This window comes from Triticum dicoccoides, chromosome 5B, assembly GCF_002162155.2.
Source record: "Triticum dicoccoides isolate Atlit2015 ecotype Zavitan chromosome 5B, WEW_v2.0, whole genome shotgun sequence".
NCBI lineage: Eukaryota > Viridiplantae > Streptophyta > Magnoliopsida > Poales > Poaceae > Triticum > Triticum dicoccoides.
In genome coordinates, this window is record NC_041389.1 from 354,395,310 (window position 1) to 354,411,523 (window position 16,214).

The 16,214-nt window shown below is 42.1% G+C and overlaps 1 protein-coding gene across 1 annotated transcript in view; it reads right to left on the minus strand.

Annotated features, from left to right (window-relative positions):
• Window positions 1–12,214, minus strand: part of LOC119308921 (probable LRR receptor-like protein kinase At1g51890) — a 13,427-nt gene extending 1,213 nt beyond the window's left edge. The window contains exons 1-11 of the mRNA XM_037585077.1: window positions 12,121–12,214; window positions 11,429–11,969; window positions 6,023–6,492; window positions 4,019–4,157; window positions 3,861–3,932; window positions 3,420–3,497; window positions 3,142–3,299; window positions 2,781–3,043; window positions 2,519–2,645; window positions 635–703; window positions 338–527 (exon numbers count right to left, since the gene is read on the minus strand). Of these exons, the coding sequence (XP_037440974.1) occupies window positions 338–527; window positions 635–703; window positions 2,519–2,645; window positions 2,781–3,043; window positions 3,142–3,299; window positions 3,420–3,497; window positions 3,861–3,932; window positions 4,019–4,157; window positions 6,023–6,492; window positions 11,429–11,969; window positions 12,121–12,196 (2,183 nt within the window). The 5' untranslated portion in view covers window positions 12,197–12,214. The remainder of the gene's footprint in view (window positions 1–337; window positions 528–634; window positions 704–2,518; window positions 2,646–2,780; window positions 3,044–3,141; window positions 3,300–3,419; window positions 3,498–3,860; window positions 3,933–4,018; window positions 4,158–6,022; window positions 6,493–11,428; window positions 11,970–12,120) is intronic.
• Between the last annotated feature and the right edge of the window lie 4,000 nt (window positions 12,215–16,214).

Below are 16,214 nucleotides of genomic sequence, written 5' to 3' on the forward strand. Positions count from 1 at the left end.
TTAGTAAACCTAATTTGGATTAAAGCAACAATGCCATCTGTGAGGAACAGGTACGTAATTTTATAATATAGTCCCTTCGTTTTTTTAGTTCGCATATGAGAATTGGTCAAAGTCAAACTTTGTAAAGTTTGACTAGCTTTGTAGGAAAAGATATCAACATTCACGATATGAAATTAACATTATCAAATGAATGATGAAATTAATTTTCATGACATATAACTTTAGTATTGTAGATGATGATATTTTTTCTATAATGTTAGTCAAATTTTTTAAAGTTTGACTTTGACCAAATCTTATATGCAGACTAAAAAAAGGAGGAAGTAGAAAAAAGACATACTCGGGGTCCATGTATCCTGCTGTCCCAGCCGCATTAGTTGATATGTGGGTCTGCATGTCGCTAAGATAGGTCTTGCATAGTCCAAAATCAGCTATTTTAGCCTTTAGATTTTGACCTAGGAGAATGTTGTTGGTTTTCACATCCCGGTGGATTATTGGCAAGCTACATCCCTTATGAAGATAATCCAGGCCTACACATATCATAGCAAGTCCTTCAAAACTTGACTGAACAGAAGTGCAGACCATCTATAACACATTCACTTGAGAGAGCTATATATATCTTTCCATTACACTATACCTTGTGCTGCTTCGAGCATGACTCGTACACGTATCGCCCAGCTCAAGGGTTCACCAACACCATTTTTCCCTTCATACATGAGCATGGTAACAGTTAGAGCAGAATTGTATCAACAGTTTTACATGTCAATGTTCATATATTTATGCAATATTTCTTTGTTCGCAATTCCTTTACACAGTCTTCTGTGTAGGAAAATTGAATAAAATAGATGCATTAAGGTTGTAACTTTGTCAGCCAACAGTTAGCAAAATGGATTTGTTTTTGGATGAGAAAAAGCAATATAAGAAAACATTAGAGAATCTCTAACCGAACTCATAATAGGGCTTAACTTCTCAAAAGATCGCATCCAGCCGAACTCCTATTTGTGTTAAATCGATGTTCAAGATTCTTAGGAGAACCATCCAAGCTTTCAAATCTGAGTATTTGTCGCAACAACGTCGACAGGAGCTCTAACGTCCTCCGTCCGTCAACTGTTCAGCGAATCGCCTATGTGATTATTTTTCTTTATTCAATGTTTTCTTTCATTTTTGCAATCAAATTCATCATTGAAGATTTCAATTAGTAGATGAAGAGGTTAAGGGATATGTTCTTCAACAACTCTTCATCCAAGCAAGAGGAAGAGGAGGAGGATGATTTTGAGATGGCCATTGTCGGGACAGTTCACGAGGATATGAAGAGGCCAATACTAGGATGACAGTTTAGCCATTTGTATGTCAATCGTGATAGGGCAGAAGGCCATGCCAAACTTGTCAAGGATTACTTTGCGCCCAATGCAACATATCCAGAGAAATGTTTTCGGCGGAGATTTTGAATGCACTGAAGTCTATTCAACACCACTGAAAAAACTTGTTGAGGATCATGATCCCTTGTCTAAACTTAGAAGGAGTGCATCGGGAGAAATAAGTGTGAGTCAATTGATGAAGTGTGTCGTGGCTCTTCTACTGCTTCCTTTGGGTGTTCGGCCGACGCCATTGATGAGTATGTCCGCATTGAGGAAGATACAATCCTGGAGGTGGTTCGAAGATTCACACAAGCCGTGATTGAGGACGGCGGGCCGGAGTACTCAAGGGCACCTAGTGATGAAGACATGCATAGAGAGACTCCTGGGTTGATTAAAGAACGAGGATGGGTAGGGGTGCTTGGATCAATTGATTGCATGCACTGGACATGGAGGAATTGTCATGCGGAATGGAAAGGTCAGTACAATGGGCATTCCAAAAAATCCAGCCATCATTCTTGAGTCTGTTAGATCAGAGGACCAATGTAGTCACCATTCATTCTTTGGGTTGCATGACTGTCATAATGACCTGAATGCTTCAAGAAGCGAGGCAGCTTCAAGATGATCTTGTTGAGCGGTTGTGGACACTTTATAACCTTGATTGTTGTGCTTTTATCATGCTTTCTTTAGATTATTACTTCACTCGGACCCTATTGTGTGTTTGAATCTGAATAATTAAAATTCTAAACTTTTAATTTATAGTGTTCTTGAATTGCGTGAACCTAAATATCAAGTTTGGACTTAATATATGTGCATATCTAGTTGAAATAGAGTATGTAAACCAAAAGATAGAAGAATTAGCAAAGAAATTTTCTAGGGGCTTAAGCTCGGAACACTACTTTTTAACTCCTTAAATTTGAGGAGTTAAGAATTGAGGAGGCATTTGAGGGGCTAGATTATAGGTGTTTTGCTAGAGATACCCTTACTAGCTGTTACTGATGATTACAAGAACTTCAAAGGAATAGACAACCTCAAACGATTTTAGATAAATAAATTGAAGGCACTCAAGATATATATGCCTTAAGTTCAAACAATGCATATATATTTTGTATGGAATTTTAAGGCAACAACAAATTTTCTACCACTTAGTTTGCTAACGGACAAACCTCTCAGATGATCACAAAGATTGCCCTCGGACATGTACTCATAAACAAGTGCCAAATGTTCCTTCTCGCAGCAGTAACCAACCAAAGAAACTAGATTCCTGTGATGCACCTTTGTCAAGCTATTGACCTATATATGTAACGAGACATAGCACAAAGGAAAAAATATCTTAGTTTGCGCATGTAAGCTTACTGTGATAGAAAATAGTTACTTGGCAAACTTTCATTTCAATTAAAAAAAATTATGAACCAGGGGAAGAAGTACCTCTGCTAAGAACTCGTCAAGACCATGCGACGATGATTCAGAACGAATCTTGACAGCAACTTCAGTATTGTCTTCTAAGCGGCCGTAGTATACGAGCCCAAAACCTCCTTTACCAATGGACCGTTGGAATTTATTTGTAAACTTCTCGAGCTCCCTGTATGTGAATCGTCGATTCTCGGTATTTTGCAGGTGATCACCCTGAATTTTTGTACTTCCAAGGGCACTCTCAAGTTCTTGCTCTCTAGGAGCATCCTGTACGGAAACTGGATGCCCAAATGCCAGTTATATTACAAAAATATTGAATATAGTAAACCTTAATAATCAATGGATGTAGTGTTATTAAAAGAAAAGAGCAACGCACATTTAGGCTTTCTCTTCCCTCTCCAGATAAAATATGAAAGAACAAGTACAACCACTACCAGCAAGGGAACCACTATTGAAATACTTATTATAACTGTTCTATTTTTTGATGGAGTCGAACTTATTGTTTTGTTGCACATATCTTCACCAGACTCGTACCTAAAAACAGTGAAATCACATCAGACAACCAATTCAGTGTTACTTTAGTACAACAAGCAATCTTAAGTAGTCAGCTTCCTAAAGATCACAAAAACTGAACCTGGGGAAGAAAATCCAAACCTTAAAACGAGCGATCCTGCATTCACTTTACAAAGGGAATATGGAATTGGTCCATTCAGAGTGTTGCCAGATAAATCTCTGCAGAAAGTGATATGTGCTAGTTTAGAAACTCAACAATGCTCTTAGTATCGTAAACATTGCAACTAAATCTATCCAAGAATTCCAAACAGAAGTCATCTTAAGTAGATCATGTTGGTTTTCTGCACTCATCACTATAGGTAGAAAGGGATCCAAATTCATGATAAATGGAAATGTCAGATAAGAGTTGTATGGATTGTCGATAAGGAAAATATTTGTGCACTTTTATACGCTTCCCCACCGTCCACTAATTATCTATCAGGATGGAGTGCTTAGTAGTGGAAACATGTTGGTTATGAAGAAGCCTAACTTTTCTGTAAGAAATATGTATATACATAGTTATACACATTATCTAATACTTACAGAAATTGGAGTTCTGTGAGAAGTGTGAAGTTATCAGATACCAACCCACTCATGTTATTATTGGACAAGTCTCTGCATGAAGATTAACATTCCAACATATGAGGGAAAGCTTGCATATTAGCACACGAAACTTGAATAACCACCAAAATAATACTTACAGAGATATTATCCTCGTCGTGTTATCAGTTACATCGCTACACTTAACGCCATTCCACCGATATTTTGCTGGAAAACATGGATCACCCATCCAATTTTTCTTTACTCCATACTCTTGTTTGATAGCCATCATTGCTTCAACTACCATCGCAAAGTGAAAAAAAAGGACTAAAATTTTGATCATCCATGTGAAGAACTTGTTTGATCACCGAATACAAACAACGCAATTTGATGATGGTTCGTTAGGTCAACTACATCCAGATTTTATTTTATTTTACAAAACTCGGACACATGCATCAAGAAAGTATAGGTCTAGGAAAAAATTAAGATCCCCACAGAAACTTCGACAGAACATTTTGAGTGCCCCACCGCGCCTCGTCGACTTTATGCACATTTCAGTGTGAACTAACAATATTGTTGCATGCTTTTCCAAGACGTTCGGATGGGGGTCTCATTTTCCTATGTGCACTGGGTGCACAAACGAACACATGTCTTTCGTTACCACTTTGTCCTCACTCATGCGCATCCGTGAACAAACTTTTCGGCCACTCCTCATCAAATTACCCGAGGCCAATCATGCTTAACTTGGAGGTACTTTGGAGATTAGCTTCCAGAAAAGAAGGTGCATCTTGTTGATATCAGTGGTCCATCAAGGTCTAGATGTCACACCTGCCGTATCGGAAAGTGATATAGAAGCAAGTTTGGATAATGTTAGGCTACTCACTGGTCGTAATATAAAAATGTAAGGGTAACATTAGGCTACTTGGTCATCGGTAGCCAACTTACGATAGCATTAGACCAACTAACATCATGGAAGGTGAAGCTAGCAGGGGGTTGTTTCTCGTAGCACTAAAGTCCACAAAAAAATCGTCAAAACATGTTGTTATGTGGTCAAGTTTTGCAGAGCTCGTCACCACAGGTCCAATGGTGAAATCGAACCTTAATTCCAATATGCGTTTGAGAGTTACAACATTTACAAAATATAAAGAACACTGTTAAATCAGATGAAATCATCATGTGCATGTGGATGAATCAAAATGTCCACACCGTGCATGTGTTCGTTGGCTATGCATAGAGACTAGTTTCCCTTTTCAAGTGTCCATGTAATAAGATAAGTAGAACTTTTTCCTTTTCTTTTATGGGTATGTGCTTGAATGTCCTAATTAGCAAATGGTTGCTTTCTTGACATGTCCATACTTTCATTGTAATCCAAAACAAAAAAACAGCGACACTAAAAAGAATATTTGCGAAACTTTCCTTCAGATCCGTACATTTATTGGTAAATTATTTTTGTTAATTTCCCATGCCTAGATATACATTGAAAATGAAATGTCAATTAATTAGTATCAACTAATCGTACACTCTCTCCAAAGAAATGGTAAAAAAATTCAGAAACAAAGTTCAGCTCAAGGAAGATCTTATGCCGTTGGAGCAAAACATTTGAATAGTTTGAAACAATGGATTGGTGCTCATCTATGATGCTAGTATGTTAAGAATTATGTTTAATAGATGATCTCATGATCCCAAGAACAGGAATTGGTTGAGCTATTATTTATCATTTTTCAGTGGCAGTCTTTGTTGTAAATATTGTACTTTTTTGTTTCTTATTAATGACTAAATACTGTAGAACAATTTTTCTACAGTCTGTGGTTAAAAAAAAGTACACTGCCCTAAATATGATGTTCTATGCGCTAACACATTTTTTTGATAAAATGACATTTTTATCATCTCAAAATATGGCGTCAAAGGGATAAACCGACACAATTAAGAAAAACATTCTATTCCAACCTTTTTATTTCTACATTTTAATAAAAGACTATGAAAACACATATTATTTTGGAAAAATTAGTGATGGTGAAGCTAAAGAGGTGAAAAGTAGAGTAGTGTACCAATCGGTTGATCGGAGTAAACAATATGTTTTCGAGAAGGAACCAATGCCCAACATTGTCTAGAATGACGACAAGCGAGTTAAGTAGGGAACTATAGGTAGAGGGGAGTTATCTCACAGTCTTTGGAGAATGTCCTCGGAGTGTCGTGGGGGATGTGTGTGTATCCCTCATATGCATTGATCATCGGAGGCATCATGGATGTATTGGTGGCTGCAAGAGTGAAATTGTACTCGCCGCCCGTAGTCTTATACCATTTAGAACTACGCACATGATCAGCTACCAGGTATGGGGGGCTGTAATTCGTGTACCAGTCCTCGTTGTTCATGTATATGTTGAATCGCCGACGTTGGGTGTTTTGGATGTCGGCGAAATGGAAGATGAACTTAAACTCCAATGATGTTTTGTATGATATCCATGTATTGACATATAGCACCGTGGCATTGTTGATAGGAGCTACGGCTGTCTGAAGAACCAGACTGGGCACCGCGAAGACGTTGTCCTGCTCGATGGTGTCTTTGGTGGAAAGCTTTGCCCATGACAACCTGGTTCTCGAACTCCAGTAGCGGTCGTAAGGATCCTCAGGAAACCTTCATGGAAATGAAAACCCATCAGTGAGACAATGGAGTGATTTTTTTTGCGTTTGTGAGATTTATTACAGTGTATGAAACGTAAAATAGTTCTGCATTAATTATTACAGCTTTAACGGAACTTGTGCTGTCAGAATCTGCTACTACCTTCATCCAAATATATAAGATCCAATACGTATTTTACGGTTGACTTTGATCATTGACAAGATTATATATGAGATGTATAATATAAATAATAGGTCAGTGTAAACTCATTTTAAGTACGAATTTGATGGTTTATGTATCATGCACATCATATATTTTTGGTGTAACTGATGATCGAAGGCAACCTCAAAAGACATATTATGCCCTATATATTTAGATGGAGGGAGTTCATCGTCTCTGGTCAGAAAGGCATGCGATATCCCTTTTTTTGCAGGTGACATGTGTTATCCTCAGTAATAATTTTACCAAGATAACATGAGTTGTATGTCCCCAAAATATAACACTAGAACTTCAAATGTTTCATTTTAAATGATATATTACTAGTGCCGAATGGTGTTATTAAGACACCCTATCACACTCGCTTTGCAAAAATTGTGTGTGATGTACACATCGTACACACCTTTTAGCCGAAACGTGTGCAATGTGTTAAAAAGAATGTGCGATGTCGCAATATTACACACAGGTCAGAAACGCAACAATGTGTGATGCGCTGCACACAGTTTTCACAACAAATGTGTGTATGATGTCTTGCACACAATTTTTATGGAAAATGTGTGCGCGATGTGACCTATCATTGCACATGGTTTAAAAATGTAACCATGTGTGATGCATTGCACACGATTCTTGCAAAAAAATGTGTTTGCGATGTAGCCTATTATCACACACCTTTTAAAAATTCAACCATGTGTGATACATTGCACACGGTTTTTGCAAAAACAATGTGTACGATGTATTCTATTGTTGCACATAATTTTAGGAAATCAACAGTCTGCCATAAGAAGCACACAATTTTGCAAGCATATGTGAGGCCTTACAAAAGTTTTTTTTTCGAGAAAATTGGTTTTCGTGATATGTTTGAAAGCAAATTTTTCCTTCATCACTTGACATTGTTTTTGTTTTCTTCTAAACTCAACATACAACCTAACATCCTTCATGTCCAAAGTTGGTACTTTTTGGGGCTTATTTTCTATATTTAAGCCATTAAGTGCATTTCTAAGCTTTAGATTGATATAAGTCAAATTTGAACTACGGGTACATGAAAAGATGCACAAAAATGATTTAGAAAAATCATATTTAGGGTCTTTAGTATATTTTTGTGCCTTGTACAAGACAATAAAACAAATTTTACAGATCTATGGGGCAAAAGTCAACCACACACATGGAGTTTACTCGTTTTAAAATTTTAGAAAATGTAAATAAAGTATGAAAAATATGAAACTTGGCATGGTGTATATGATATGACCTCAGTATTCTGTTGTAAAAACTCGAGAAGGTTTCAAAAAGTTTTGATGTACACTCTTTAGAAACCAAACCGATACCTCGTGGTTTCGAGGGTGAATGCGTCAAGTTTGTAGACGAATTGACATTTCCTTCATCATTTGACCTTAAACTTTTATCTACACTAAACATAACCATAGAACCCTCTATGTTCAGATTTGGAAATTTTAAAAGCTCATTTACTATATTTAAATCATCAAGTGCACTTCTTGGCATTTAATGGATATAATTCATATTTTCACTACGATTACATGAAACAATGCACAAAAATGGTTTGTAAACTTATATTTGGGATCTTGAGAATATTTATATGACTTATACAAGAAATGGAAAATAGATTCAAAGATCTCTATGGTTAGAGTCAACCACAAACATGGAGTTTATTGGTTTTTAATTCTAGAAATATAAATGAAGTCCCAAAAACATGAACTTGGTATGGTGTCATGATATGACCTCGGTGTGGTAAAAGTTTGAGAAGATTTCACAAACTTTGATGTACACTCTTTAGAAATCAAGCTATCTCCTAGGACGAATTGTGACTTCCATAGTGAATGTGTCAAGTTTGAAGGCGAATTGACATTTCATTCATTGTTTGACCTTGAATTTTTTTGTACATTCAACTTACACTATAGAATCCTTCATGTTCAAATTTGGCAATTTTCAGATCTCATTTACTATATTTAAGTCATTAAGTGTGTTTCTAGGCATTTAATCAATATAACTCAAATTTGAACCACGAGTGCATGTAAAAATGGACAAAAATTGTTTGAAAAATCATATTTAGGTTTGAGTATAATTGTATGCCTTATGAAAGAAATGAAAAGTATGTATAGTTGATGAAAAAAGGGCAACATATAGTACTCCTACGCGAAACGAAAAATTGCGCGTTTCCGGTAGGTACCGGCAACCAGCTAGCCTATCAACTGGTGACACTTCATACCATATATTAACTCTTGTGTTGTATAAAAGGTTCTCATTGTTTAAGAAATATTGGTATTTCAGTAGTTGGTCCACCACCATAGTACTACTTTTGTCAGTCTAGCAGTCCTGGAGTACTACTTTTTGTCAGAGAAGGAGGTGCATGCATCAGTCATTTCTCTCTCCCTTGCAAACAAATCCATAGACTTTATTTCATATTAGTAAATTAAAAACACTAATATATTTTGAACCATAAGTTCGTATTTGAACTAATTTATATATTTAAATTCTTGACGCCAAGACCTTTAAAACTAGACCAATCTTGGATACATTTCAAACACATTTAAATTTCAACATTTCACATTTGGTGTGTGGACTAACACATTTCACTTCAGAACATGTGAAACAAGCCAATAACATATTTTAGAATTGTGAAATAATAACTACATAAATTGTAATTGTAATATACGATTGTAAAACTGATTATTTGAAAATGTGAACAATGAATTTCACTTTTTGTGCTTACTATTTCACAATTTAGAACCAACATTTCACTTTCCACTCGCTTCTTTCGAAAAAATAAGACCTATTTCAATTGCACATTTCTCAAATAACCTATTTCACTCTTTTGTAATAAATTGTTTCAGATTTTCAAATAATCTGTTTCACAATGATATATTATAATTTCACTTTTTATGGTTACTAGTTCACAATTCAGAACCTACATTTCACTTTACACTGGCTTGTTTCACAAAAAACGTATATTTTCAGCTGTACATTTCTCACATAAACTATTTCACTATTTTGAAATAAATTGTTTCACATTTTAGAATAATCAGTTTCACAAATGATACATTATAATTCACTTTCTGTGGTTGCTATTTCATAATTCAGAAGCTATATTTTTCTTTTCACCGGCTTGTGTCATAAAAAGCACATCTATTTCAGTTGATCATTTTTTAAATAACATATTTCACTCTTTTGAAATAAAACTATTACACATTTTCAAATAATCAGTTTCACAAGTTGACATTTCAGTTTCATATTTTTTTTTCACTTTCAAAAACCAATATTTCACTTCCGCTGTCTTGCTTCACAAAAAACACATTTTTCAAGTGAAATAGGTTTGTTTCACATACAAAATGTGTGAAACATTGAAATTTAAACGTGTTTAAAATATATCCAAAATTTTTATTTTCAAATAATCTCTTTCACAATGATATATTATAATTTCACTTTTTGTGGTTACTATTTCATAACTCAGAACCTACAATTCACTTTACACCGGCTTGTTTCACAAAAACATATATTTCAACTGCACATTTCTAAGATAAACTATTTCACTATTTGAAATAAAGTGTTTCACATTTTATTATAATCAGTTTCACAAATGATACATTATAATTCACTTTCTATGGTTGCTATTTCAAAATTCAGAAGCTATATATTTCTTTTCACTGGCTTGTTTCAAAAAAAGCACATCTATTTCAGTTGCTCATTTTTTAAATAACATATTTCACTCTTTTGAAATAAAACTATTATACATTTCCAAGTAATCAGTTTCACAAGTTGACATTTCGGTTTCATAATTTTTTTCACTTTCAAAAACCAATATTTCACTTTCGCTGTCTTGTTTCACAAAAAACATATCTTTTAAGTGAAATAGGTTTGTTTCACATACGAAATGTGAAATGTTGAAATTTCAACGTGTTTGAAATATATTCAAAAATTTTATTTTCAATTAATCTGTTTCACAATGATATATTATAATTTCACATTTTGTGGTTACTACTTCATAATGCATAAACTACGTTTCCATTTACACTGGCTTGTGTCACAGAAAAACATATATTTCAACTACACATTTCTCAGATAAACTATTTCACTATTTTGAAAAAACATATTTCACTCTTTTCAAATTAAACTATTACATATTTTCAAATAATCAGTTCCACAAGTTGACATTTCAGTTTCAATTTTTTTTCACTTTCAAAACCAATATTTCAGTTCTGTTGTCTTGTTTCACAAAAAACACATTTTTCAAGTGAAATAGGTTTGCTTCACATACGAAATGTGAAACGTTAAATTTAAATGTGTTGCAAATATATCCAAAATTGGTTTACTTCTCAAGGTCTTGGCGCTAGGAGTTCAAATATATAAATTATTTCACAAACAAACTTATGTTCTAAAATATATAAATGTTCTAAATTGGTCAAGATGAAAAAATGTCTATGAATTTATTTGCAAGAGAGAGAGAGAAGAGACAGATGCATATGTGTGTGAAAAAAGACAGAGAGAGTGAAGTATCAGATACATGCATGCGAGGTAAGGACAAAAGGAGTGGGCCAATAGCTGTATTTGATCTAGTATTTATTTTGTATAGCAAAATGAGATGAATAATTGCTCCTCATGGACCGCATCTTAAAGCAGCTGTTGAGTGGTGAAATGGTTGCCGGCACATGCCGGAACCGCGAAAAAGACTTTGCGTACTCCTAAGTAGCATTAGATTAGAAGAAAGCCAGAGTTTCATACATACCGAGTAAAGTTTCCCCCTGTGTTTATCCTTTGATACGTGGACATGGACTCGTCGATGGTGACGTCCGGGTAAAGCGAGGCACTGAGCGGCCTCAGCTCCACCGTGCTGACGAACGGCGTACCACTGCCGGTGTTCACCAGGCACACCGGCACCCAGCTCGCCCAGGCGACGAAGATCGCCTCGGACCACGAGTAGCGGTCGTCGGTCGTGTTTCCGACCGACATCGTATCCCAGTAGTTGGTGCCAAGGTGTAGGTCGAAATCGACCGTCTTGCCGTCGTAGTTCCCGTGGAAGAACAACATCCGGACAAGGTACTTGGCGCCGCTCTTGGTTGGGAGCGTGTAACAGTTTCGTAGGCCGGACGGGAAACTCCTGAGCGTGCGGAGGTCCTCGTTTGTGTCAGTAGTATCGAGCTCGGCGGCTACCCTGTGGTTCTCCCCGCCGTCGACGTACGGACCGTCGGAGACGTAAGCGATATCTGTGTACGTGTCCCTGCGGCCGCTGAATTTGGCATCCAGGCCGCAATCGATGCTCAAGAAACCTGATTGTTGATGGCACAAATTACACAACCAGGATGAAAAGAGTTAGAATACGATCAAAAGCCGGGTATTTGGATTTATAATAATAATGAAATATCTACAGAACGTTTTAGTATATGGATCTGATCCATGCACTTGAGTTGAGGAATCAACCTTCTTGCTGACCGGCGACATGAACTGCGGTGGCTGCCATTACGAATGCACCGAAGAAAACCCACAACGGCCCCATTGAGCTAGAGAGAGTAAACAACTCAGTTCATCAATGGCGCTGAGAACTGGGATATGCCTCACGTATATATATTGCGCGCCAACTTGAGATGGGAGTCGTATGTTTGATGCTTCCATCAGCATTGCTACATTACTTGCTAAATATCCAATTAATGCCTTGCAAGCTGGATAACACAAAGCAGACTATTCAAAACTGTTGAGTATATTGAGTACGTGTATATTTGTGTGTAGGGCCGTTTTCTCTGTATAGTTGAGGTTGTGGCCTACCTCTGTACTTATATATACGTGTCTGGTGCACCGATCAATACATTGCGATTGCACAGCCCACATCTTGTCCTTCTACATGGTATCTATCGCAGCACGATCCTAAAACCCTAAGCCGCCGCCGCCGCGCCTCTACGCGCCGCCGCCGCCGCCGCTACTCCCCGCCGCCGCCACCGTCCTCTCGGTCGCCGTCGCCGCCGCTGGTCGCCGCCGCCTCTCCCCACCACCTCGCCTTCCGCCGCCGCCGCCGATGGCCACCAGCTTCCGCCCACGCCCTCTCTCCCGAACCCTAACCTCCCACCCGCGCCGCAACCCGCACCACCCCAGCCCTCCTCCCACCCGCGCCGCCACACCTCCCAACCCGCGCCGCGTCCCAAACCTTAACCCTAGCCATGAGCTCCTCCTCCTCCACCGTCTCAAACTCGTTCGCCGGTCCCGATGTCACCCTCGTCCGCGACCTCAACATCCATGAGCTTGTCCCGGTGAAGCTTGATCAAAACACCGCGTCCTACTCCGCTTGGAAGCGGTATTTTTTGCTTGTGTTCCGTGAGTACCTCCTGCACGGCCACGTGGACGGCACCGTGGACTCGGCGCTCATGATCAACGACGAGGAGTGGATGATCCTCGACGCCACCATCATCCGCTGGTTCTACCTCACCATCTTCAGCGACCTCTTCCACACTGTGCTGGATGACGACGACGACGCCTACGCGGTCTGGACCAAGCTCAACGGCCTCTTCACCGACAACCGGCTGCAGCGCAAGGTCCTTCTCCACGGCGAGTTCTACGGGTGCCAGCAGCTTGACTCGTCCATTGATGAATTTTGCATGCGCCTCAAGAAGCTTGCCGATGAGCTCCGTGATCTCAGGGAGACGATCGGCGACGAGCTCCTCATCAGCACCCTCACCGCCGGCCTCAACGAGGATTTTGGGAACGCCGCCTCCAACCTTACCCTCATCCCGGAGCCTACCTTCGCTAAGGTGGTCGCGTACCTCAAGTTGAAGGAGCGCCGGATGCGGATGGCGCGGACTCGCGCGACCCACACCGCCCTCGTCGCCGGCACCCGCGGGGGTCAAGCCCCGCCACCGCCGCGCCCGATGCCGCCACAGCTGGCGGCGCCCGCCTTCCCGCCAGGTTTCCCGCCCGCCTCGGCCGCTCCCTTCCCGCCGCCCCAGCCGGCGGCAAATGGGGGGGAGGGGTCGTCGCGGCGGCCGTCGCGGCGGCCGCAAGCAGGGGGCGCAGGCGCTCAGGGAGGAGCACCCCGCCCGCCGCAGCAGGCTTATCAGCCGGCCCCGTGGTATGCCGGCCAGAACCCATGGACCGGCGTTGTGCACGCCTACTCCATGCTGGTTCCTCGGGCCCCTGCCCCAGGCATTCTCGGCGCCTGGCCACCGTCACACCAGGAGTTCTACGCCGCGCCGCAGCCCTATGAGGCGCCCTACGCGGCGCCCTACGGCCAGCAGCCGCAGCCAGGTGGGCTGCCGCTGCTGCCCCTGATGGCCCCGCCGCAGCCTTTCTCGCCAGCGCCGTGGGACCCGGCCCTTCTGGCGGCTCATCACACCGCCCCTTCCCCGTCCAGCTACACCGGCGGCGGCGACTGGTACATGGACACCGGAGCCATCGCTCACATGGCGGCTTATCCCGGTAACCTCCACACCTCCTATCCTGTCATACTTCCAACCGCATCACCGTCGGTGACGGCTCTTCTCTTCCTATCACCCACATAGGTCATGCATATTTTCCGTCTAACTCCACTCCAATATCCATGTCTAATGTCTTAGTTTCTCGTGAACTTATTAGAAATCTTGTTTCTGTTCATTCTCTTACATGTGAAAATTCTGTTACCGTTGAATTTGACGAATGTGGTTTTTCTGTTAAGGACGCTCGCACGCGGATGGTGCTCCACCGATGTGACAGCCCCGACGAGCTCTACCTGGTTCACTCCGCCACCTCCACCACTTCCGCCGCCCCTGTCGCTCTCGCCACCGGAGTGGATCTTTGGCACGCTCGCTTGGGCCATCCTAATCCTGCCACCCTTCGCCATATACTTCAGAGTTTTTCTTTCACGTGTAATAAGAACGAGGATCACTCGTGTCATGCATGTCGCCTCGGCAAACATGCTCGTCTCCCGTTTAGGGCTTCTTCTCATGTTGCATCGTACCCGTTTGAGTTAATTCATAGTGATGTTTGGACCTCTCCTGTTGCCAGTAATACAGGCTTTCTTTATTATCTTGTCATACTTGATGATTTCTCGCATTATGTGTGGACCTTCCCGTTGCGCCGTAAGTCGGACGTTATATCCACTCTCGCCGCCTTCTACTCCTATGTTCTCACGCAGTTTGGTCGTCCCATTCTCGCGTTGCAGCCAGATAACGGGAAGGAGTTCGACAACCTCGTTGTTCGTACTCTCCTCACCACACATGGCACGACTTTTCGTCTTACTTGCCCGTACACCTCGCAGCATAACGGTCGCGATGAGCGTATCCTTCGCACTCTCAATGACTGTGTTCGGACTCTTCTCTTTCATGCCAATGTGCCTCCGCGCTTTTGGCCTGACGCTCTCGCCACCGCTTCCCTCCTCATCAACATTCGTCCATGTCGTACTCGTGAGAACTTTGCACCTCATCACCTTCTCTTCGGTGCACCACCCTCTTATGATGAGCTTCGCATCTTTGGCTGCCTTTGCTACCCTAGCATCGCCTCTACTGCGCCTCATAAGCTTGCACCCCGCTCCCTCGCCTGCATCTTTCTCGGCTACCCACCTAACACTAAGGACTACCGCTGCTATGATCCCGTTTCCCATCGTGTTTTCACCTCCTGACATGTTTACTTTGATGAGATGGTGTTTCCGTTTCAGCAGCAGGTACCCCTTGTTGCCTCGTCACCGCCGGCCACCGGCGGCCCTTCGGCGACTTTGTCAGGTGGACGGCCCCGTTCGGCCCATGGACCGCCTCTGGGCTTTGGCGGTCCTCGCGCCCTCACGCCAGCGCCTGCATACTCGACCTCCTCGGCTGACCTCGATGGCGCGGCTTGCGCTCCCCCTTCACCCGCCGCCCCCGACTCGGGCGCCACGGGATCGGGCGTTGCTGGCTCGGCCGCCCCATCGGCCGCCTCGACGCTGGCCGCCTCGCCGGCCCCGACGCCGGCCACCTCACCGGCCCTGACGCCGGACCCCTCACCGGCCGCCTTGCCGGTGGCTCCGATGGCGCCGACTGGCCCTGTTACACGGGCTCATACTGGTGTTCATCGTCCGAGCCTCCAGTACTCGAGCGATGAGTATGTCCTCGCCGCCTCCACCGCGGAGCCGTCTCCTCTTCCCGCGTCCGCTCGCGCAGCCCTCCGTGATCCTCACTGGCTTGCGGCGATGTAGGAAGAGTTCGACACTCTTCAGCGGAACCGTACCTGGACACTGGTTCCCTGGCCTCCTCGCGCCAACGTCATCACCGGCAAGTGGGTCTTTCACCATAAGACCCGCTTGGATGGTACTCTTGAGCGCTACAAGGCTCGCTGGGTGGTTCGTGGTTTCCATCAGCGCGCTGGAGTGGACTTCACTGAGATGTTTGCCCCGGTTGTAAAACCGGGCACGATCCGCACCGTCCTCCAGCTCGCAGTGTCCCGAGGCTGGCCTGTTCATCAGATGGATGTTTCCAACGCCTTTCTCCACGACCATCTTGAGGAGCAGGTGTATTGTGAGAAACCCACCGGTTTCGTCGACGCCTCACTTCCTGGCCATGTGTGTCTGATGTCCCGCTCTC